The 23,924-nt window shown below is 58.1% G+C and overlaps 1 protein-coding gene across 5 annotated transcripts; it reads left to right on the top strand.

Moving 5' to 3' along the window:
* The first annotated feature begins 302 nt into the window (after positions 1-302).
* CBS (cystathionine beta-synthase) lies at positions 303-23,547 on the top strand. 5 transcript variants are annotated; one of them, XM_065943082.1, is made up of 16 exons: positions 303-322; positions 4,392-4,614; positions 8,528-8,634; positions 10,587-10,721; positions 11,403-11,482; positions 11,578-11,712; positions 12,223-12,292; positions 13,400-13,491; positions 14,237-14,362; positions 14,959-15,043; positions 15,346-15,451; positions 17,255-17,332; positions 17,500-17,634; positions 18,457-18,565; positions 20,815-20,899; positions 22,710-23,547. In XM_065943082.1, the coding sequence occupies exons 2-16, from the start codon at positions 4,400-4,402 to the stop codon at positions 22,865-22,867; spliced, it is 1,716 nt and encodes a 571-aa protein (XP_065799154.1). In that variant the 5' UTR covers positions 303-322; positions 4,392-4,399; the 3' UTR covers positions 22,868-23,547. The 5 variants fall into 5 exon arrangements, with proteins under 5 accessions (XP_065799154.1, XP_065799151.1, XP_065799156.1 ...); XM_065943079.1 differs by lacking the exon at positions 303-322 and adding an exon at positions 873-1,008; XM_065943080.1 differs by lacking the exon at positions 303-322 and adding an exon at positions 2,040-2,190.
* The last annotated feature ends 377 nt before the right edge of the window (positions 23,548-23,924 follow it).

The raw sequence follows: 23,924 nt of genomic DNA, 5'->3' as shown, positions 1-23,924 counted from the left end.
ATTGTTTTTCCGTTCGGCTCAGGAACCTCAAGAGAAACGCAGGCTCTTTAAAAACCGAGAGCAACCGGTTTGGAACACTATTGTTAGCGGTGGCCTTCCCAACGACCAGGGCCATCCTGGCGGTCAGCCATTGGCTCCCGGGGCAGGGGACGGCCTGCCAGCAGCCCGGTTCACAGCGGCTTTGTGGCTTATGCCATGTCCACGAGCGCTCAGGTTCCTCCCTGATGGGATTGGTCACCCGGCTCGGCACACAGCGGGGCTCGGCCGGCGAAGCGCTGTATGTGCCGGACCCTTGGACCATGAGGGGCAGGACAAAGTCGCGGTGAGGGATCCGAAGCCCGGGTGCAGAGCGCCTACTGTCCGCACGCTGGGCCCCTGGCTTTCGGCCCCTTGGGGTCCCGCGACCAGAAAGAACCTTGGGTGGTCGCGGACTGGGGCCCGCGTGATACGTGCTGAGGCTCATCCTCAAGTCCTTCCTCTCTCCAGACCGTAGGCCTGTAACTCAACAAAAAATATTACATTCCCGCAGAGCAAGGAGTTACCCAAGTAAAACAGAATCGGGACACTGGGTACAGAGCCTTCGCTCAGGCTGGGGTCTCGGGGTAGAGAAGCGCGGGAAGGGAAGGGGTGGCGGGGCGGGCGGGGGTCCCGGGAGCGAGGGGAGAGGAGAAGACACGGGCCACCGGCCCCTCGTGGCGTCTAACCAGAGTTCGGGGTGGGGCAGTGGGGGTGAGGCCGTGGGGGAGGGAGGGGGGCGGCGCGCCGGGGGCGTGGCGACGGGGCGGGTACGAGCGAGGTGGGGGAGGGGCTCGATCTGCAACTCGGGATTGGCCGGGTGCCGTCCCCCGCCCCCCTTCTCTCGGCCAATCGCCTTCCTCTCACTCTGGCCGCCTGGCGCCGGGTAGCCAGCCCCGGGTAGGGTTGCGTCTCTGAGTCGCAGCTTTCCCGGCCGCCGCTCGCCGCTCCCGGACGCGCCCAGCCCTCCTTTCTCTCCAGGTCTCGGTCCAGGTGAGCACCTGTAGGACCGAGACACGCCTCACGCATAGGCGGAGGAGTCTGGCTGGGTTCTCGGAAGGGGGTCCCCGCCGCCCAACCCCGGGCCAGTGTTGCATCATCTTCATCTGCTCGCCGCGGAGCCGGGGCTGCGCCTGGGGCGTCCCAGACCCACTCCTAGCGCGAGTCCAGACGCTCCTGAAGCAGGGGTTTCCGCGCCCACGTGGCGTAGGGCCTCCGCTCCAGCTCCCGAGGCTGAGCAGGGGACGGCGTGGGGCGCGAGCCGGGGAGCGTGGGGCCGAGACCTGGGGAGGGAACTTTCGGAAGGTGCGCTCTAATGGTGCGTGCCATCATTGATTTTTTGCTGCTTTTTGGATGAAAAATGGTCGTTTCGTAAATTGCTCTTTTCCGTCTATTCTATGAACTGGGGTTGTGTGTGTGTAAAATATTGATGTGGTTGCCCTCGCCGCACGAGCGCTGGCTGCCCCCGGGCGGGGGTAGGGTGGCGAGGGAGTGCGGGGCACGCAGGGCCCCGCCCCCGGCACAAACCAAGGGAATGGGGGAGGGTGCCATTCGACCCCATACTTTGAGCCCTAGGCGGGGTGGGTGGCTGAGCTGGACGGTAGGGAGGGGAAGTGGAGAAGGAGGAGGGGCGGGAGCGCAAAACGTAGCCTCCCAAGGGTTACTTAGGGGTGTTTATCCCACACGATGTCCCCAAATGCCCCTCCGATAGGCCGGGTGACCCGCGGTCTCCAGGTCCACGGAGAGGCTCGATTTCCCGCCTGGAAAGTCTCACTAGGAAACAGGAGTTTACTACTTCCCGCGCCCTTGGCTCTGACTGGACCCCTGGACCGACTGGGGCGCGTGTGCACGGTGCGGGGGGGCGGGGTGCGGGTGCTGTCGGGGGTCGTGACCCCAGGAGGGTCTTGCGGTTTGAGGTGCCGCAGGAGCCCGCAGGGCGGCGCTAAGTGAGCCCGCCTGCCCCGGACGCACGTGCGTCGGCGCGCTGGGCGCTGTGCCTACGTGGAACTGGGCCCACCTGGAGCCGAGCCAGGCTGGGCGGGACCGAGTTCGCGGGTTCGGGACCCAGTCGCCCAGCGAGCGTCGCGCCGAGTGCTTGTGGCTTCTGTAGAGACGGTCGGTTCCGGTCTGAGTTCCCAGTAGCTCCTTACCTTTCCGGAGGTTACTCGAGGCGAGGTAGGTCGCCACCTAGGAGGCGCGGGGCTGCCTGCGTCTGCGGGGGACTGGCCACAGCCTGGGGCTGCCGGCCTGTGGGCCTCTCATGGGGAGAGAGGTCTACGACAGGGGCGCTTCTGCGTGATGGAAGAACCACCTCCCCCCGCCCGGCGGGAGCCCCGTGGAGCCAAGGCAGTGTCCCGCTTAACGCAGGGGTTTTTTGATAAGGAGCAAGAATGACGTAGGATACACTTGCAGGGTTTCATGAGGGGACCTAAACCCCTGAAAAAAGTACTTGCTGATCCCAGGATTTGAAGGAACCACTGCTTCAGGCACGTGGTTCGCGCAGATGAGCTGGAAGACTGATTTCTGCCCCGGAAAGCCGGGGGGAATTTTGAAAGAGCCTCGGGGATTTGAAATGGATGTGATTGCAAAGGGTGGTGGTCTCCGCCTCCCTAGCCTTTGGCCTGGGCATCTGGGGCGACCTGTTTGCTGGGCTCTGGTCTGCACCTGACCCTGCCCTGGGAGACAGGGAACCAGCTGGGGCTGCCTCTACCCTTGCTGATGGCAGCGGCACCCACAGGACCTGCTCCGGAGGAGAGAGCCAGCGGGTCTGTTACCCTCCATGTGTACTTCCAAGCGTGGGGCCCAGTTCTGCCTGGACTCCCCGACCTCTTCACAGCATAACTGCCTTCCTAAGCCTCCTGGGGAGCAGAGGCACAGGGCTGGGGGCTGGGGTCCCTCTAGCTTCCAGAAGGAGGGCGGGAGTGGGGCTGCACTCAGAGATCACCTGGAGCCACATCCCTACCTTGAGCTCCTCTCAGGGGCCTTCCAAACCCCCAGGGCTCCAGGTGCATTGGGGAAGGGGAACTTTAGATTTATAAAAAAGTTGGGAATAGAACAGAGTTCTCACAACCCAATGCCCCCCTCCCCGCCGCCCTCACCACCTCACACACATAGACACAGTTCCTCCTCTTATTACCATCTTAGGTTTTTTTGCAGTCAATGAACATTACTGTTAATTAAAGTCCATACTTACTCAGAGTTCCTTAGTTTCCCCTAGTACCCTTTTCTGTTCTGGGATTCCCTTCTGGAGACCTCATTCCATTTAGTCTTCACTGCTCCTTACAGAGTTGGAGCCGTGATAAGTTTTCAGTCGTCAGCCTGATGAGTGATGATGGCTGTCCATTCCCCTTTCTTTCTTTCCTTTTTTTTTTTTGGTCATCTGTTTTAAGGTTCCATGAGATTATAAAAATTTGATAAAATACATGTAATATGTTGTTTATTTTAACCATTCATAACTGTACAATTTGGTAACAATACTTACATTCACAGTGTTGTGCAGCCATCACTATTATCTGTACCCCAAACTTTTTCATGGTAACTCTGCCCATTAAACAGTGACTCCTTTCCCCAGCTCCTGGAAAGCTCTGTTCTCACTGTCTCTGATTCTGTCTGTTCTGAGCACCTCATACAGGTGGAGTCATGCAATGTTTCTTCTTTGTCTGATTTACTGGACTCAGCAGAATGTTTCCTTTTTTTAGGGTAAAAATATATTTATTATTATCTTCATCTTCCTCTAATTATTTCCATCATTAAATGTAGTCTTTTTAACACAACATTGTTGAGATATCTTTGATGTATAAAAGTTGTGTGTATATTTAAGGTATACAACTTGATGTTTTGATTTACATATACATTGTGAAAAGACACCACAATCAACCTTTAAGATAAATAACATTTATTACCTCTATATAGCTGCTGTGTGTGTGTGTTCATATGTTGAGAGTTAAAACTTCATTCCATTCTTGTGACCAAATACAATTCCACTGTGTGGATAAGCCACATTTTGTTTATCCGTTTATCCACTGAGGGACATTTGGTTTGTTTGCATGTTTTTGCTATTGGGAATAGTGCTGTTATGAATGTGGTGGACAAATATCTGTTTCCACGTTTTTGGGTAGATGTGTAGGAATGGAATACCTGGGGCACACAGTAGCTGTATGTTTAACCTTTTGGGAAAGTGCCTAGTTGTTTTCCACAGCAGCTGCTGCCTGCATAGTTAAGCCTCTTCTTGTCCAGCTTCTTGAGTGAGAGGAACCCCACACCCAGAGGAGGCCGGGTGAGCAGGAGTCCCCAGATGAGAGCTGTAAAGCAACCTCTTCTGCAGGAATCTGGAAACAGGCTGAACTGACAGCTTCTCCTCCCCTTCCCTTTGGCAGGTCCCACCATGCCTTCTGAGACACCCCCCGAAGACACCCTCCGCAGGTCTGCAGGGTGCTCCCACCTCTCAGGGGCACACTTGGGGAAAGGAAGCCTGGAGAAGGAGCCTCCGGAGGACAAGGAAGCCAAGGAGCTGCTGTGGATCCGTCCTGACGCCCCAAGCAGGTGTTCCTGGCAACTGGGCAGGCCGGTCACCGACTCCCCACATTGCCACGCTGCCTTGTGAGTCCTGCTAATGATCATAAGATGGTCCATCTGTTACCCTGGGGGAGAGGGTCTGTTTCCTGGAAGCCAGATGGTCATGTGGACCTGGGATATGACCCCCCGCCCCCACCCCGCTCCATCCTTTGCTGTCACTCTAGCTGGATGGTGAGTTAAGGTGGGAGGTATTTCATAGCTGAGTCCCCCAAGGCTCAGAGAGGCCAAGGCTTGTTTGCGCTGTAGCGCAGCACCTAGGTGGGGCTTCTAGGGTGATAAAGAATCCACTTGCAATGCTAAGGATGTCTGTGGGCTTCCCTGATGGCTCAGTGATGAAAAAAAACAAAAACTGCCTGCCAATGCAGGAGACTCGGGTTCGACCCCTGGGTCAGGAAGATCCCTTGGAAGAGGAAATGGCAACCCACTCCAGTATTCTTGCCTGGGAAATTCCATGAGCAGTGGAGCCTGGCAGGCTGCAGTCCATGGGGTTGCAGAGTCGGACACGGCTGAGTGGCTGAGTATGCACACATGCTAGCACCTAGGTGGGTGCCCTCCCCCCACCCCGCCCCTGCTCCAGAGCAGACCCTCAATAAATTAAGGGATGAGCCCAAGTCACACACTCTGAGTGACAGGAGGGAGTGAGGTTTCTAATCCAGATCCATCTGACTGTACATTCCTATAATTAGGACCATGTCTGCCTTCTCTACTTAACTCCAGGTCATGAAATATTTTTCTATAGTGGGTTTTTTGTGGTTGGACTGAGACTGTTGGATGAATAAACCATGATTTTAAGTGCTCTCAGGCCTTCACTGTCTGCAGTGGTCTCGGTTTGAAGAACTGCGGTTGAAAATAGAGTTCATTTAGTGCATGCATCTTAATTAGGCATCTCCTATATCTGTGCTCTGTTCTAGGTGCCGGAGATCAATTAGTGGGAAAGACAAAAAGGCAAAAATCCCTGACCTATTGTGAAACTCAAATCAAGTCCACTACATCTTAGGATTATCTTTATTTCCCTGGTGTAACCTCCCAACAGTACAACAAGTGTCATAAGAATGTACCTTCTAGGTGCTTGGTTCCTACTCCTTATACACTGCTATGCCAATGCCGATGATTATTGATTTTAGATTCAGAACTGGGGATGTGCCGGGGGTGTGCTCCGAAGTGGAATCAATGGACAGAAATGACATGTACAAACCCAGAAACTCCCGATATTAAACATGTCTCGATGCTGGGAGCTCAGGAGGCCAAGATGGTTACTGGCTATACGTCATGAGCCCTTGCTGCCAAAGCAAACCAGGGCAGGGGGTGAAGGGCCCATGTGAGGCTGGGGTTGGGGAGGCCCGGATTCCCGACGGCTCCGTGAGCGTCTCTCCCGGGCCTGGACACCGTTGTACCCAGGCTGTAACCTGGCACCACACCTGCGCTCCACGCGGTGGCCTGGCCCTCCTCCAGCGCCCTGGCAGGGTTGCTGTCCCCCCCAAACTGCTTGACACAGCTCAGGTTCACTGTTATGAGGAGCTGGGCTTGGGCCCAAGGCACTAGGGCTTACCTACTGTGGGACTCTAGACCTGGGTCCCTGGAGGAGACAGCCTGGGGGTCGTGGTGGGGAGAGCACAGGGGTGATGCGACGGTGATGTGGCCGCCGGATGGCATGGCTGGGCGGCTCAGGGAGACTTCAGAGCTGGTACCTGGATGGGCAGGAGATGCTAGCCATGTGGGTATCTGGGGGAGGGGATTCCAGATGGTTCCCAGGTTGGGTGGACTTAGAAAGAGGAGCAGAGTGGGACCACTGGGCCGGGGGAAAAGCTGCAGAGGGGAAGGGGAAAGCAGGCCCCTCCCTGGTGAGGGGTGTCAGGTTTGTTCCAGGGTGCTGTGGACTCTCCTCCAGGAAGAAGGGAAAGCAACTGAGATGAGGTGTTAAAAGCCTCCCCCCAGGCTCCTGCCCTGGTCACCTCAGGCCAACTTCTCCCGTGACTTTCTGGCCCCCAGGGCCTGGTGCTGAGTCGGGAACCCTGAGTTCTCCACTTGCCCATCAGCCCCTGCTGCGGGCAGGGGTAGGGCGGGGGGTGTGTTACAGGCAGGCCAGGCCTCCCGTTCCTTCTAGTCCATCAAGCCTCTGCTGGAGGTGGATGACTCAGCCATCCCTCCTGTCCTCCCCAGGTGTTTACTTCTGCTTTGGCTTTAACTAGTTAATTAGTCAACCCCAGGGTTGCACCTAGGACTTGGTCTCCCTCCAAGGCTGGGGTCAGGAGCCTTTTGTCCCTGCCAAGGCTCTCTCCCCTCACACGGATGTCCTCACCTCTGTTGGCTGAGCCTGCCTCCTGGGCAGCCCAGGGCGTCTGTTTTAGCTCCTTGCCACCTTGGAAGATGCAAGGGTTCCAGCCGGGCCATGTTGCCGCCTGTCTGGGCTGGGGGCGGACGGCAGCATTCCTGGGGAGCTGGCTCACCAGCTTGGGAGGCGGGTGAGGAATCTACACGGATAACGGGTTCCTGCCGTGGGGGCCGGGGTGCCTTCAGCTGTGGGAGTCATAGGGATGGTGCAGGAGAGATCCAGGGCGTAGGAAGCCTTTGTATTTCTTGGTACTCGGCTCAGTTTTGCATATTCCGGGAAGAATATTTTGTGGCACCTCCTTGGCGCGGACAGGGCAAAAGTGTGGGACCTGAATCTCCTCCAGGGTGAAGATGGAGGGTGCATCACGGGGGCCACTTGAGAGACGCAGGTTCAAGGTGTGTACACAGCTGAGCAGCTGCTGGGCTGTTCCACACTCCCTGTCACCTGTCACCAGCTTCTCAGCTGGAAGAACTGCTGCACAGGGTGGTCACTCACAGTGAAGGGGGACCGTTGACCCATGAGAAGCGAATCCCACTCTGAGCCTGGAGGCCCACCTGGGAGTCATCTGACCCTGGCCCCAAGCACAGGGGTCACCAGCCTTTGTTCTTTGGCCTGCGAGTCGGGCTTCCCACCACCTGTGCCAGGCGCCTGAGTGATGCCTGGGTGGGCTCTGCAGTCACTGATCCTGTCTGGTGGCCAGACCCTCTGAGGTGTCCCTGCCCTCGGGTCCCCACCAATTTTTTCATCAAAGAGAAGGGAAGGAGGTATTCCAGGAGGCAGGAGCTGTGAGAGGAGACGAATATCAAAAACCCTAAAAAGACTGGGGCTTCCCTGGTGGTCCAGTGTCTGAGACCCCACACTCCCAGTGCAGGGGCACAGGTTCCATCCCTGGTTGGGGAACTAAGATCCCACATACCATGTGGTGCAGCCAGAGAAATGAACAAACAGAACCCCGAAAAAGATAGACCAGTACATGCTGTTGTTTTGAAAAGTGAAAGCGTTGGTCACTCGGTCATGTCTGACTCTCTGCGACCTCATGGACTGGAGTCTGCCAGGCTCCTCTGTCCAGAGAATTCTCCAGGCAAGGATACTGGAGTGGGTTGCCATTCCCTTCTCCAGGGGATCTTCCTGACCCAGAGATCGAACCCGGGTCTCCGGCATGGCAGGCAATTTCTTTACAATCTGAGCCGCTGTTGTTTTGAAGCCAGTGTTTATTAACTGTTTTATTTGGAAATAATTTAACACTCAAAAGAAGTTGCAGAAATAGCACAGAGAGATCGGGGGGACATTGACCCAGCTGCCCACTGATACTGTCTGTTACCGCAGAGCGTTTTCAAACCCTGGAGACACCGGTGCAGCTGTTACTAAATCACATTCGCTTTCATGGGTTTTGAGGTGCACTTGCCCGTGTGTGTGTGTGTGTGTGTGTGTGTGTGTGTGTGTGTGTGTGTGCACGCGCACACCTTTTACCAAGCGTGGATTTGTGTGATCGTCATCCTGATGCTTGTGAAAGCCAATTCGTTGATTTATTTAAAAGAATGTGCTGGGCTGCCAAAGCCAGTTTTGTTTTTTTCTGAGTAATCACGGACTCCTCCTCTGTTTAAGGGCAAAATCTCCAAAAATCTTGCCGGATATCCTGAAGAAAATCGGGGATACCCCGATGGTGAGGATCAACAAGATCGGGAGGAACTTCGGCCTCAAGTGTGAGCTCTGTGAGTGCCGGCTTCCTCGCCCTGTGCAAGGCTTGTGGGCCTGGGCCTGGGGGTGGGTGGGCCCCTCGGACCCTGGGCGGGTGTCCCTCCACATCAGGTAAGGTCAGAAGCACACACGACAGGGAGGGGTGCTGGGGGGTGACCAAGGCCGCTCCAGAGTTGTCGGTGTCAGAGAGCCGAGACCTGAGTGTGGAGAGCAGCGTGTCCAGGCAGACGTCGGGGTGGTACCCGAGCGGGGAATGCGGTTGATGTAACCCGGCAGCTGCAGGAGGAGGAGGCCCAACCCCAGGAGCAGAGCGGGACCCTTCTGTCCTGTCCCAGGGAGGAGCAGACATGCTGTGGCTTGGACGGGCTGACGTGACAGTGAGGAGGGTCTCAGCCGTCAGCCTGGCAGGAAGTGGCTGCCTTGGGGCTTAGGCAGACACTTGTCACTCATGAGACGCAGTGGGAATTTGGAGGCTGTGTTTGCCTGGGCCCTGTACACAAGGGGATCACCCTTGAGTCTCCTCAAAGTCCTGTGGGGAGGGGGTGTCTTTGCAGGAGGCTATCTCCAGGACCACGGGAGGGTGCCCGGAGCCCAGGTAGACGTCAGCCTTGACCCAGAGGAAGTGGCAGGTGAAGAGGTCCTGGGTGGGGGAAAGGGGACCAGGCCCAGTGCTGAAGCAGAGAGCTGGGGAGGGGAGAGGTAGGGGTCTAGGGGTTTGGTGCCCCCTAGAGGGACCAAGGCCCTGTGATCAATTCACCCCAGAGGCATCATCATTAGAGCCTTCCTGCCTCCACCCACCCCTGCATCCCCTCCCCAGGCAGTGAAGAGTTTTCTCCAGAGCAGTGAGCAGAACTCACCACCGGGTTCGGGGGGTCGCTGCTGGGGCTGTGCCACAGTGGAATCTGTGCTCTCACGTCAGATAACAGAAGCCATCACCTAGTACCCTGGAGGCATGGGCCTGCTGCCCCTCAGCATGGCAAGAGCCCTTGAAACAGACTTTAGTGTGTCCATTTTACAGGTGGAAAAACCGAGGCTCAGATTGGTTACATGCCTTGCCCACGGCCGATCAGCTGCAATCCCTGCCTTCATGCCAGCCTTTCCACGGGCTCGTTAGAATTTTCTAACTAATTCAAGTGTGTGGCTGCAAAGAGTCCAGGGTGCAGGCCTCCTCGAGGTCAGACACTTGAGAGCCCCCCCTTCACTGTCCCAACAGGGAGAAAGCCTGTCTTTGGTTGTGGGATTTCAGAAGCCAGCGCAGACCAGGACGGAGCACGGTCTCTGGGCCCTCCAGGCCGGCCTGGGCCCTGCCAGTCACATTTGGGGCCACATCGCCCCTTTTACTGACACGGCGTAGTTTTCAGAAGTGGGAGGGAGTGCCCCTACGGAAAGACAAGCAGAGGCCTGAGCACAGCAAGGGCGGTCCTGTCTGCAGCATGCGGAGGATGGCGGCGAGCCCCGCTGGGCCAGAAGGCCCAGGGGACTGGGGTGCGGAGGGTCTGCCGGTTGTGGTCTGGCCGTGTGATGGGGGGCTGTTACTTCAGGATATGAGGTCATTTGGCAGGGCCACTGGGCCCGATTTAAGCCTGGGGCTTCAGTCACCACCCCCAGCATTCCTGAGCTCCAGTCACCCACCCTGCGTGTGCCCGGCATGTCTCTTTGGGACTGTGCTGCCCACGGGGGTGGCTCTGCTCCGTCCATCCAGTGGGGTACCCCCTTGGCGCCTCTGTCTCATTCACCTGGAGTCGCCACATCATCCATGGCGGGTGGGATGGACAGCTAAGAGAAGCCACAGTGGGTGAGCACCTTCATCCAGGTCAGGTGTGGGAGGCGCAGTGGAAGGTGACGATTTTCAGAACCCCTGAAGCCTGCTGCTGCATCCCGGGCGTATCGGGTGATGGGAAGGGGATGGCAAGCATCAGTTAGGGCTCAGGGCCTCTTCCTCTCGTGATGTGTCTCTGGCTCCCAGTGGCCAAGTGCGAGTTCTTCAACGCGGGCGGGAGCGTGAAGGACCGTATCAGCTTGCGGATGGTTGAGGACGCCGAGCGTGAGGGGACCCTAAAGCCTGGGGACACGATCATTGAGCCGACGTCGGGGAACACAGGTGGGGCGCTGCTTCCTCCTCCGGGCCCGCGGTGGGGGTGGGAGCGGCAGTACCCCCCTCTGGCTGCATTCAGGGTCACTCTCCCCTCCGGTGCAGCAGCCCCTGGGTCCACAGTGAGCCCCACAATGTCTGCTGCCGTTGCTTTTTGAAATATTTACTTACTCATTTGGCTGTGCCGGGCCTTAGTTGTGGCATGTGGATCTTACTTGCGGCATGTGGGATCTAATTTCCTGACCAGGAATCAAACCCAGGCGCCCTTCATTGGGAGCTTGGAGTCTTAGCCACTGTTATTATCACCTCCCCAGCTCCCAGTAAGAGCTGGAGGCTGGTGCACTGGGAAGACCCAGAGGAATCGGGTGGAGAGGGAGGTGGGAGGGGGGATCGGGATGGGGAATACATGTAACTCCATGGCTGATTCATGTCAATGTATGACAAAACCCACTGAAATGTGAAGTAATTAGCCTCCAACTAATAAAGAAAATAAATAAATAAATCACATCCAAAAGAAAAGAGCTGGAGGAATTGGGGCTCACGATGTGCACCCCATTTTCTCCCCTCATTCGAGGGCAGAAGGGGGTGATGGAGGGCCTTTTTTCTAGCACCCTCTCCCCTGGGCCTTTGGGGCTGGTGGTGGGGCCTGGAGGGTGCCATGGCCCCTCTCACCCCATGTCCTGTCCCCAGGGATTGGGCTGGCCCTGGCCGCCGCTGTGAAGGGCTATCGCTGCATCATCGTGATGCCAGAGAAGATGAGCACAGAGAAGGTAGGCAGGTGGGCGGGGGATGGGGCGGCTCCTGGGCCTCTGTCCCCGCGCTGCAGGCCTGGCAGGGAGATGAAGGCTGCCACGTACCTCTGCAGGTGGACGTCCTGCGGGCCCTGGGGGCTGAGATCGTGAGGACCCCCACCAACGCCAGATTCGACTCCCCCGAGTCACACGTAGGGGTGGCCTGGAGGCTAAGGAATGAGATCCCCAATTCTCACATCCTGGACCAGGTGAGGTCGGGCCTGGGGGGTGAGCATGCTCCCAGAGATTTGGACCGAGTGGGGCCTTCCCTGGGGGATCTCTGGGGCTTGCGGGTGGTGTTGCCTCTGCAGGAGGAGGGGCGGGGTGCAGAATGATTGATGTGCTGGCATGCAATTCCTGCCCTTTCCCGGCCCAGTGTGTGGCCGATGGGGTCGGCGAGTCTTTGGCTGTGCTGCCTGTGTGCCGGCTTCAAGGGCTTAGCTCAGCATGCTGGGTTGGAATGCCCCTTGCAAAGGACCCTGGGAGCTCTCTAAGACATGAAATGCATGCAGAGCTTTTAACTGGACACTCTTTGTCATTCATTCCACTTCTGGGTTAGTTCAGCAATCTCATCTTCTGGAGAGCTGGTTTTGATGCTTGGTGTCTGTTGAGTCATGGGATCCTCTCTGGCTGGCACTGAGTCATTTGCCTGGTACCCTGTGGCTGCTGCCAGTTCTGTGCATTGACCTCATCATGGCTCCTTTGCTCTTTCCTGGCAGTACCGCAACGCCAGCAACCCCCTCGCTCACTATGACATCACGGCCGAGGAGATCCTGCAGCAGTGTGACGGTGGGTACCTCTAACTCTGCTGTCCATCTTGAGTGGGAGTGTACACTTACCCACTCCTTAGTAAACTCCTATTCATCCTTCAAAACCCAGTTCAAATATCCCTTCTCTGTGAAATGCCATCCGGAATATTTCCCAGGAGCAGTTTCCACCCTCCATTCTGCCCTCTTGGACTCTGCCCATGCCTCGCCTACAACACTCAATTTATCATGCAGTCATATCTGTTTACCTAGTAGTCTTTCCTCCAGACCTGTAGGAGCTCCTCAGTGCAGGGAACAAGTGCTAGGCTCACAGTGGGGGCTTCACATTGCTGAACGGCACTGACCCCAAACACCAGTGTGGGCACTGAATTCAGCGTTCAGGTTTTCTCTTGTTCAGACCTGGGGTGGCGCCTTGCAGCTTGGCTTCTTGAAAGCTCTCTGCACACTTGGTGCCAAGCCCCATGGGGGTTGCAATGTTCTCTAAGGGCTGCTTCCTGAGAGTCCTGGGAGCGGCTGCCAGGGGCTTGGCACCTTTGACTTCCTGTTTGGAGCCTGGTGTTGGCTTAAGGGCCCTCATGCTGTGCCCAGGAGCCAGGCAGCATGGTCCAGGCATTTGCTCACCCAGGTTTTACATGTGAGAATTCTCTCATTTGGCAAAAACACTGAGTCTGCCTCAGCATGGATTCCCGTGCTGACTTGCCTGCTGGGTGCCTGAGCTGGCCACCAGGTGCTGAGAGAGCCCAGACAACGTCAGAGCTGAGCTGAGCGGTTAATTCTAGTTCTGTCAATAATTCAGTTCACTTACCCATGTCATCTGAGACCAGGCAGCCCCCTGTGCCCCAGCTCCTGCAGGAAGGTCCCCTGCTCATGGATTCACAACTCCTGGGGGTTTTAGCGACTGGCTGCTATTTAGATTAAATGGGACTTCCTGGGTCCCCGTTATGGTGAATGCTTACAAGGTGGAGGATGTGATGAGAGGTTTCAACGTGAGAACAGGTCTGCCTTTGCCCTTTGGATGACCTGCCTTTGTCATCATGTTCGAGAGCGTTCTTGATTCCTATGAAGAGTTGGGGGGGTGCGGCCACTCCCTCCCGGGGATGTCCTCCCTGACACACTTCTCCACCCGCAGGGAGGCTGGACATGCTGGTGGCGTCGGCGGGCACGGGTGGGACCATCACAGGCGTGGCCAGGAAGCTGAAAGAGAAGTGCCCTGGGTGTAAGGTGAGGGACTGCCAGGGGCATGGGCACCACCCCGCCCTGCCCTGCGTGGAGATGGGGGCCTGGACGTGGGCATGTTTCCCACCTGTGGCCCGAACTGCAGCCAGAGGCTTAGCCATCAGTCTGCTTGGCCTTGAGCACCCAGAGCCACCTTCTGCTTTAGAGCTGAAAGTTCTGGTTCCCGTCACTTCTGCTTAGATAGCCTTGACTTGTAGAGTGTGTGTACCTGTCCCTGCCAGCTGATAAAGGAACAGCAGTGCGTGACCCGGGTGCCCAGATGGAATGGGGTAGGAGAGTCCAGTTGGGGGGCCTCCCAGGATCGTCTCAGAGCCCTAAGCGCTCAGGCTCAGGTCCTGGGCTCTGAGATCAGGGAGGGGCACTTGGGCCTGGGGAGGGACTCAGAAAGACCCCACTGGTTGTGCCCACGCATCCTCTCTTGCTGCCCGTTTCTCTGATGTCCAGGAGAGGTCATCCCAGCACTGCCCCTCACCCCAGGCTCCCACTGTCCATTGGCATCTCTCTGGGGCTGTCCCAGGTTCCCTGCATGGAAGGAGTTTCCCGGAAATCCACTTCCCCCCGCCTCCCACTGCCCCCACCCCCAGTGTCCCCAGCTGGACATTCAACGTGTGATCTCCCAGCTTCTGGGCTTGGGTTTCTGGGTTTTGAGTCTTGAGGCCTGGGAGCGGGGCTGCACCCCGATGCCAGCCGGGCATGTGAGACTGGAGCCCTAAGGACGCCCACTCCGCAGATCATTGGCGTGGATCCCGAGGGCTCCATCCTCGCAGAGCCCGAGGAGCTGAACCAGACGGAGCAGACGGCCTACGAGGTGGAAGGGATCGGCTACGACTTCATCCCCACGGTGCTGGACCGCACGGTAGGCAGGGCAGCAGTGACGGGGCCAGCCTCAGCCTTGTCCGGCTGGGCACGGGTGGCCGGCCCAGCGGGAGCAGAGAAGTGAGTTCTGAGCTGTGTAGAGGCGGTAGACGAGGTGCCGTCCCAGGGGTCCTCGCGTGGTGACTCGCAGTACTGTGATCAGTGAGCTCCTGCCGTGGACACAGAGGCGTGGGTGGGGGTGCGGCACATCCTGTCTGTGCACAGACCTCCCTGCAGAGCGGCTGGGGCAGGCGAGCGGCCAAGGAGGGAGATGTGAGGAGCACAGAGAAGGCTCATTTTAAGGACCCTCAAGGAAGCTTCAGGCAGAGAGACCTAGACTAGAGTGAGGGCATGGTGCAGGGCTGGCGGGCGGGTTAGGCACTGTGGGCACACTGTGCCAGACCCTTGGGCAGGGCAGGAGGAACGATCTAGGTCTGCAGAGTGAGTGTTGGATCCCAGACAGATGCTGGGCCGCCTCCCTGAAGGTCACGGCCACCTGGACCACCGTCGTCTGCGAGACTGCAAACTGGGCCGGGGGCCCCACGCCCACCCCCACCCCCCACCCGACTGCTGACTGCTGCCCTCGGCTTCCCGCAGGTGGTGGACAAGTGGTTCAAGAGCAACGACGAGGAGGCCTTCGCCTTCGCCCGCATGCTGATCGCTCAGGAGGGGCTTCTGTGCGGTGAGTGGACACCGCGCTTCGCCCTGCTGGCTTCCGTCCAGCGTGTGAGGGACGCCCTCGCTCTGGCCGCCCGACCACCTGCCCCCCAGGGCTCTGAGTTCCGTGGAAGGCTCTGGTGGTGCAGTGCGGAGCAGATGGGAGACGGAGCAAGGTGTGGACGGACAGTGAAAAGTGGGGTTCCCCAGCACCCCACGCCCAGCTCCTCCACCAACGATCTCTCCAGAGCAAGTGTGGGCGTGCCCATGCTTGGGTGCACACGCAGCTCCCCGCAGCAGGTCTGACCCCTCCCGCCCTCCCGGCAGGTGGCAGCTCTGGCAGCGCCATGTCCGTGGCCGTGAAGGCCGCCCGGGAGCTGCAGGAAGGCCAGCGCTGCGTGGTGATCCTGCCGGACTCGGTGCGGAACTACATGTGAGGCGTCCGTTCCCCACCCCCCCCCAGCCGGCCTCCAGCGCCTGAGCTGTCTCTGCTCCTGGCCGTTCCCCCCAGATCTGACAGCGGGGGCCAGGGAGCCTGGGGTCTGCATCCCCTCTCCGTGTCCCTGGAATTCACGCGTTCTCGGCTGGCTTGTCCCCAGCTTGGGTCTCCTAGATGCCTTTGGAAGTCTGTGCACTGTGTGCGTTCATCATGGCAGCACCGGGGGGCCTGGAGGGACTCCCCAGGGAAGGGACCCTGTGTGCCCCCTCACTCCTTTGAGCTCTCGAGGCCTCCCTTCAGCCAAGGAGGATGAGGATGAGGATGTGGCCACCCTGAGAGCAGCTCCCCACCCCCACCCACTGGATCCATTGCTCACTCACCGTCTGGCCCTGAACTGGGGGAACCCAGGTTGGGGTCAGTGGCCCCCAGGCCCCTTCCAGTCCAGTGGTTCTGAGTGTCTGCACCTGCCTTGTGTGCACCTGGAGCTCGCCAGCTCCTCTGGGCTCATGGCCCTGCCTCGGGCCACTGGCCGAAAGCACCAAGGTTGGAGTGTGGGCGGGAGGTCACAGGGGGCTAATGCCCTCCCCCATGGATGCATGTACCCTCTGGTGTCCTCCCTGACCCAAGAGTGATGGGTTACACACCTCGAGTGAGCTCAGCTTCCCCCAGGGGGCATCCGTAATTAGGACCCCAGCTGGGGGTGAGTCGCCTCTGGGTGTCCACTGCCAAGTTGCCCTGCGCCTGGCTGCCCACCCACACTACACAGTGCATGAGAATGGCCATCTCCCCGTGTGCTTGGCTGGCCTGCTGTGTGGGCACACACGTGTGCCTGTGTGTGTGTGAGAGAGGTGGCTGGAGTGAGTGAGTGATCGTGTCCTTGGGCACAGACGTCTGGGCTGGGCCTGGGGGGCCTCTCTGCCCCCTGCTTTGTTGGCCCTCATCTGCCTTTTGGGGCAGGTCCCTGGCAGCCCCTGAAGCCTGGCCTGGTGTCCTCCGAACCCTAGTGGGACAGGCTCCCCCTGCCAGAAGCCCTGAGGGGCTGTGATGACATGAGATTTGGGACAGAACTGTTACTGACGGGGGTCTTAGACCCTTTGATCAGTAGAAATGGATCTGAGGCCAGACAGGAAGTTCAGGCAGGGCTTTACCAGGACTTGTGCTGCAGCAGTGGGAGCAAAAGCAAATATTAATAATGTGTCCCCTGACTTGCTCCCTGAGTGTGGGGGCTGGTGAGCTGGGTCCTTACATGGGGTGGGTCCAGGGGTCGGGCCGGAGGGTGGCCTGGGTGGTCTGTCCACCGCTGGGTGGTGGTGTGTGCAGGGGGCATGAGCAAGGCCCTGCCTTTGCTCCTGACACCTCGGAAGTGGCAGTCGGGTTTTGGGTCTTTTAGTATCTTGTCCACAATTTGTCCCATCCGCACATGCACATGGTTACTTCTAGTCCTTCTTGTTTCCTTGTATCTGTTGTTGGAAGAGATGTTTGTCCAGGTGCAGGCATTGCAGCAGAGGGTCCCGGGTCCCAGGTCCCAGCCCATCACAGAACCTTCTGCTGTGCTCTGGGCTTATTCAGGTCTGGTTGGCCAGATACTCACACTGACCACTATTCCCTAGGAAGTCTTTCTGCTATCCAACCCTCAGATCTCTTCATGGAGCCTCCAGCCAGCCCCTTGGGGTCTGTGCTGGACTGTGGGTTCTGGGGAGGATGGGGTCTGGGCTTTCTGTGAGCCCCTCTGCCCTCTTTGGGGGTGGGGGTGGTATTGAGACCCTCCGCCCAGCCCTGTGGCTTCTGATGCTGTAGGTCCAAGTTCCTGAGCGACAAGTGGATGCTGCAGAAGGGCTTCGTGAAGGAGGAGGAGATCTCGGTGAAGAAACCATGGTGAGGACAGCTCTGGGCAGAGACCTCCCGGGTGGGGCTCAGGACTCGAATGCCTGGTCCCCAGCGGCACATGTGCGGCCCCCTACCTGTCTGGACGTCCCCCGCGGGCTCCCTGTTCTCACCCGCCCCTCAGTTCACGGACTCCCTGGCCCACCCTCTTCCCTCAGGTGGTGGCATCTCCAGGTTCAGGAGCTGAGCCTCTCAGCCCCACTGACTGTGCTGCCCACCGTCACCTGTGAGCACACCATCGAGATCCTCCGGGAGAAGGGCTTCGACCAGGCGCCCGTGGTGGACGAGTCGGGGTCAGTCTCACCCTCCGTCCAGCGCTCTGCCCTATCAGGCCTGTCTGTGGGCCGCTCTGCTCCACGCCCTTCCTGCTTGGCGGGGTGGCCCAGCAGGCCCCACAGCTGGCCGGCTCACCATGGTCACTTTTCACACAGATGCTCCTAGCATTGGACAGCTGGCCGCTGAGCCCTGGCCGGGGTGGGGGCCGCTCGTATTAACCCTTCCCACCCACCTGCGCTCAGTGTGTGCACGGGAGCACATCCCTGCCTGGAAGACCATGGCAGACGTGCCGTGGTGACGGTCCCCCGTCTGACTCTCCCAGGACTGTCCCAATTCTAGCACCAAAAGGCCCACATCCCAGGACGCTGGCCAGTTGGTGACCCTTGACACTCGTCAGAATGGCGATGCCCAAAGGATTCACCCACTGGTTTGCTGTCTGCCTGCAGTGGACAGTCAGTTCCAAGGGCGGGGCGTCGGGTCACCTCTGTGTCACACGGAGACCCCAGGCAGATAATGTTAGTGTGTGAGTCGCTCAGTCGTGTCCAGCTCTTTGCGACCCCATGGACTGCAGCCTGCCAGGCTTCTCTGTCCATGGGGTTCTCCAGGCAAGAACAATGGAGTGGGTTGTCATTTCCTTCTCCAGGGGATCTTCCCGACCCAAGGATCAAACCCGGGTCTCCCACATGGCAGGCGGATTCTTTAGCATCCGAGCCACCAGGGCAGATAGTGGTTGATTCCAAGAGGAGTCCGGGTTTGGCCCTGAGGACGGCTGTGCTGAATTCTGCCATATTGTAGGGGAGGCGCCAGCGCTGACCACTGCCCTGTGTCCACTTCCCCAGGGTGATCCTAGGAATGGTGACCCTGGGGAACATGCTGTCGTCCCTGCTCGCAGGCAAGGTTCAGCCGTCGGACCAGGTCTGCAAAGTCATCTACAAGCAGTTCAAACAGGTACGTGCCCCGCGTGACCCAAGCAAGCGGTGCAGAGACCAGCTCTGTCCTGGAAGGTGGGGCGGGGAGTCCCTCTCGAGGGTGCCAGGTCCCTGATGCTCACCTCATCAGATCCATAAATCTGAGGATATGCCCTGGCTTCACAAAGTGAGAAGCCCCGGGTGGGGAGAGGCCAGCATCAGCGAGGTCTCACCCACGTCCACACCCGAAGGCTTCCTCGCCCCTCCCCTCCCGGCCCGCTGGTGTGCACCCTGTCCCACAGATGGTGCACGCTCCCCAGGCTTATGTGCACACAGCCCCGTGTGTGCCCTCCCCGGGCTCATGTGTGCCATCCGCGGGCTCGTGTGCACACAGCCCTGTGTGTGCCCTCCCTGGGCTCATGTGTGCCATCCCTGGGCTCGCATGCACACAGCCCCGTGTGTGCCCTCTCCGAGCTCATGTGTGCCATCCGCGGGCTCATGTGCACACAACCCCATGTGTGCCCTCCCCGGGCTCATGTGTGCCATCCCTGGGCTCGTGTGCACACAGCCCTGTGTGCGCCCTCCCTGGGCTCATGTGCACACAGCCCTCCCATTTGTGCCCTTTCTGGGCTCATGTGCACACAGCTCCAATGTGTGTGCCCTCGTCTGGCTGCTTTTACGCAGTAGAGTGTTTCAAGGTCCCTCCGAGGTGTGGCCTGCACACCGTCCACCCTTCCATGCCTGATTCCAGTTCCATTGTCTCTGGCCTTTCCTGCTGATTCTTTGCTGTGTGCATGCCCCTCCCTCCCTCAGGGAAGAGCTGAGCCTCTGAAGTCCCGTTAGTGTCCCTTAGTGTCCCAGGCTGGCCTGCAGCCACATCCTTCCTCCAGGGGGTGGCTGAGTCCCGGTACCTTGGGCTCCAGGGCCACTCAGATCCTCGGGGGTCTCGGTGCCTTGCCACTGAGGTGCTGGGTGGGTGCAGGCAGACTCAGGAGGTCCTTCAGTGTGGCCCCCACGCATCCCTGTCCCTGTCCAGATAGTGTCCCAAGAAGAACGCAGCACTGTGGAAACCCGGGCGGGTCCCATCTCCTGGGCACACTTTCCCTGCCCAGGGCTGCCCCTTCTCACCGCCGCCACCTGGGGGGGCTGGCTGCCATCACTGAGCAACACGAAGAGGTCCCTGTGGAGCTTTGGCTCCCCTGACGACCCGGTTCTCCCAGAGGGGAGGAGGAATCCTGACCCCCTGGTCTGGCGCCGTCCAGCATCTGACCTCATGGAGACAAGCGTTGGGGAAGTTGCTCCTGCAGCCCAGCACGGCTGTGTTGTGTGCCCACAGCATTCACGCAAGCCCAGCGGGCGGGTGGGCCCGGCCCTCCTCACTCAGGTGAAAGCTCTGCTGGCCTATTTCCTCCCGCCCTGGAGCTTGCATCTTCTCCCAGGGAACCTGCCTCTGTTACTGGAGCCAAACTAGAAAGCGTACCCAGTGGGGCTTCCCGGGGGCTCCCTGCTTTGGAGGTCACCTTGGGGGTTGAAAATGGCCCCTAAGTATGCTTCCTTCTTTCTCTTGGAGGCTCTCACCATGTGTCTGTCGAGCAGATAGAGCAGAGGGCCCCATGCTGCCTTCCCCTCCCTGTGCCTGCAGCACTACGTCTTGTCCTGATGTGGGATTCGTGCCAGTGGACGGTGGATGCTGCGTTGTTCTTAACTGAAGCCCCTAGTTCACTGAGGGTCCAGTCGGTGGGTTCTGCAGTTCTGTTGTTCAGTTGCCCAGTCATGTCCGACTCTTTGCGACCCCATGGACTGCAGCACGCCAGGCTTCCCTGTCCATCACCAACTCCCGGAGCTTGCTCAAACTCATGTCCATTGATGCCATCTGGCTCTCTCATCCCCTGTCGTCCCCTTCTCCTGCCTTCAGTCTTTCCTGGGGGTCTTTTCCAATGAGTCAGTTCTTTGCATCAGGTGGCCAAAATATTAGAGCTTCAGTTTCAGCATCAATCCTTCCAATGAATATTCAGGCTTGATTTTCTCTAGGATTGACTGGTTTGATCTGGATTGACAGGTTTGATCTCCTTGTTGGCCAAGGGACTCTCAACAGTATCGTCCAGCACTACAGTTCAAAAGCATCAATTCTTCCAGTTCATCCAGGTGTCTTTTTATGAGTGTCAAGTCGTGTTCAGTCTTTTGGGTCAGCAGGAGGCTCCAGAAGAAGCCCTGTGGGGATGCCAGCCTCTGTGCCACTCCTTTCCTTGGGCTCTGACTGGCGAGCACTGACCACGGCTTCTCTTCCAGATCCGCCTGACGGACCCACTGGGCAAGCTCTCGCACATCCTGGAGATGGACCACTTCGCCCTGGTGGTCCACGAGCAGATCCAGTGTAAGCTGGGTCCCCTGGGGGCTGGAGGAGGGGGGCAGGGGCAGGAGCTATGTGGGACACTGGCTGTCGAGCCTCCGACACTTGAGCTTTCCTGCCTTGGGTGCAGATCCCAGAGGGACCCCGCTGTGGGCCAGGCCTGGGTGCTGGCTACCAGTGAGCTAGGAGGCTTTATAACCCAGGCCTCCTTGCTGCCTCTCCAGAGGCTGGTGCTGTCCTTCAGGTTCTAAGCTACAACAAGGTTGTAGAAATCCCAAGAATTGGGTGGGGGCCTTGGAGCCCACCCACTTTCCCACTGAGGGTTAGTCCAGGAGCCTGAGCGCCAGCTCTAACCCCTCTCCCGTCCTTGGCTCCACAGCGCGGAACCTGGCCTTGTCGGGAGAGGTGGGGGGGCCGGCAGGTATGTACGCCCCACCCGTCCCTGGAGCTCGGAAGTGGCGCTGTGGCCAGTACCGCAGCCTCTGAGCGCAGGGGGAGGGCGTCCAGCCCCGGACCCTGAGCCCAGCTGCGAGGGTCCTCCTCTGTGTTGACCGTATCCTCGTGTTTGAACACCCACGCACCCTGACCGGGGATCCAGTGTCAGGGTCTGTGAGTAGTTTTCGTGGACGCAGCCCTTCCTGGAATCACGGCCACAGATGTGTTTGTGCTGTGTCGTTAGAGCTGAGTGGTCGCAACAGACACCCAACAGCCCTTTGCAGAAAGTTTAAAGACCTGGTGTTGGACGGTGTCCCCAGGGGGCCTGGAGGCCACTCCGACTGCCCTCCGCTGAGGGCTCAGTGCTCCTCCAAAGCTGCCCCTTTGCCTAAAGCCCCTGGTCTCTCCTGGGCACCTGTGCTTTTTTCTGAGGTGCTCCAAGCTGGCACCTCCGTGCCTCGCCGCCCCCACCCTGTCAACCTCTGCCCTCAAGGTTGTCAGGGACAGACCGAGGAAGGAGCTGGTGGAATGGGATGCACCCTGGTCATTTCCCACCCACTGCTCAGCTCTGCCCCACCCTCTGTGGGCTTCTCCACAGCTGTCAGTCAGCATTCTCGAGAAAGAGAACCAGCAGGACATGTGCATATAGAGATGCCCTGTAAAGAATCGGCTTACAGGCTGGCATGCCCCAAGAAGACCTGCAGGGCGAGTGGGCAGGCCTGGGACCCCAAGATCCAATATTCCCAAGCCCAAAGGCAGGACTCTTTCCTCCTACTCATGGAGGGTCAGCTCTTCTGTTCTATTTGGGCCTTCAACTGATTGGACGAGGCCCACCCACACTGGGCAGGGCAATCTGCTTTACTGGGTCCATCCAGTCAAGAGTTGTTCACATCCAAAGATACCCAGAATGATGTTCGACCCAATATAGGGGGGCACTCCGTGGCCCAGTTGGGTTGAAATGTCGAATTAACCATCTCAACACCCTTTCTACCCTTGGGCTGCAGGGCAGGGGGCCCGAGTTCATTCTAAGCCTGAGAGAAAGGCATGGGATTGAACACAGAATTGTAAGCCAGAGATGCAAGCTGGTGGTGGTGGGTGTGAGCGGGACTGGGATTTCAGGCCAAGACTCAGACCTTGGGCACCCGATGCTCCCAATGACTTTGACCCTCAGGCTTCCCCTCATGGGTGTGACTCAGAGGGGTCAGGCCCTGCTCTCTGCAGCCTCACCTGCATGGATACTCTTGGGAGGAGAAGGCACTTGTGATTGGACACACAGGTGCCCATGGACATGGGGCAGCCTCAGGGCTGGCCTGCCTGCCCATGCCTGGGGATGGGCTCAGTGGCCCCAGCTCTGCTCTGGCAGAGACCCCTCTGAACCTTTGGCCTTGTCCCTCCTCAGACCGCTGCCACGGGGAGTCCAGTAAGAGACAGATGGTGTTCGGAGTCGTCACTGCCATCGACTTGCTGAACTTTGTGGCCGCCCTCGAGCGGAACCAGAGGACAAAGCCAGAAGGTGCTTTGAAACTCGGAGGCGTGGGGGCTGAGGCCCAGCTCTGACTCCTCACTGCAAGCCTGCTTGGTTGTTCTCTTTTGCTTTTGTAAATACCAAACAAATGGGTGATTTTTAGCTGCCTGGTGCTGGGTGTCACTCTGTCCAGACCAGTAGCAAGACTGCTTACAGCTTAACCAAGGGCCGGCAGAGATCTTGTAGTTTCCCCGTCTTTAACACGTGTCCCCCTAAATGAATCTATTTATGGTTTATTCCATTACATGTGTTTTTCTTTAACTTTCTTTAAAAATTTTTCAGCAAGCAAATCTATCAAAAGAGAACCCAGCCAGGCAGATAGACCCCTGAATGAGCAGGGTAGGGAGACTGAAGGCGGAGGTGAGAGGGCCTCGCCAAGGAGTCCAGAGTGGGGTCCTGTTGCCCAGGAAGTGTGGGTCGGGCAACAGTCCACTCGGAGCTGGGTCAGTTGAAGTGACTGGAGTGCTTGGGGTTTTTTAATGGAGGTGATATTCCCTCAACCTAAAATGATTGCTTTTTAGATGTGTAATTCAGTAGTGTTCATTAGAGGTTGTCCAGCCACCAACTCTGTCAAATTCCAAAACCTTTCATCCCCCTCTCAAACTGTCACTCCCATCTCCTCGCTTCGCCTGGCAGTTACCACTCTGCTTCCTGTCCCCATGGATTTACCTGTTCTGAATATTTCATATAAAGAGAATCATACAGTCTGTGACCTCTCGTGTCTGGCTTATTTTATCTTATGTTATGTTGTTGGGGTTCATTCACACTGTAGCATGAATCAGTACTTCATTTCTTTTTGTGCGTTGGTGGCTCAGTCGTGTCCGACTCTTTGCGACCCCAGGGACTGTAACCCGCCAGCCTTCTCTGTCCATGGGATTCTCCAGGCAAGAATACTGGAGTGGGTTGCCATTTCTTTCTCCAGAGGATCTTCCTGACCTGGGGATTGAATCTGGGTCTCCTGCGTTGCAGGCAGACTCTTTACCATCTGAGCCACCAGGGAAGATTTCTTTTTTGTGGCTGAATGGTATTCCTTATATGGGTAGACCACAGTTGGTAGATATTTGAGTTGTTTCTGATCTTGGGCTATTG

This window comes from Muntiacus reevesi, chromosome 8 (assembly GCF_963930625.1).
Source record: "Muntiacus reevesi chromosome 8, mMunRee1.1, whole genome shotgun sequence".
NCBI classification, from domain to species: Eukaryota; Metazoa; Chordata; class Mammalia; order Artiodactyla; family Cervidae; genus Muntiacus; species Muntiacus reevesi.
This window is presented reverse-complemented; position numbering and strand designations above follow the sequence as displayed.

What these genes read in the sequence shown, in the direction of transcription:
- CBS (XM_065943082.1), top strand. Translation starts at nt 4,400, where the DNA reads ATGCCTTCTGAGACACCCCCCGAAGACACCCTCCGCAGGTCTGCAGGG. An exon ending in CCACATTGCCACGCTGCCTT is followed by an intron (nt 4,615 to 8,527) that starts GTGAGTCCTGCT and finishes CCTCTGTTTAAG; the next exon opens with GGCAAAATCTCCAAAAATCT. An exon ending in GCCGACGTCGGGGAACACAG is followed by an intron (nt 10,722 to 11,402) that starts GTGGGGCGCTGC and finishes TCCTGTCCCCAG; the next exon opens with GGATTGGGCTGGCCCTGGCC.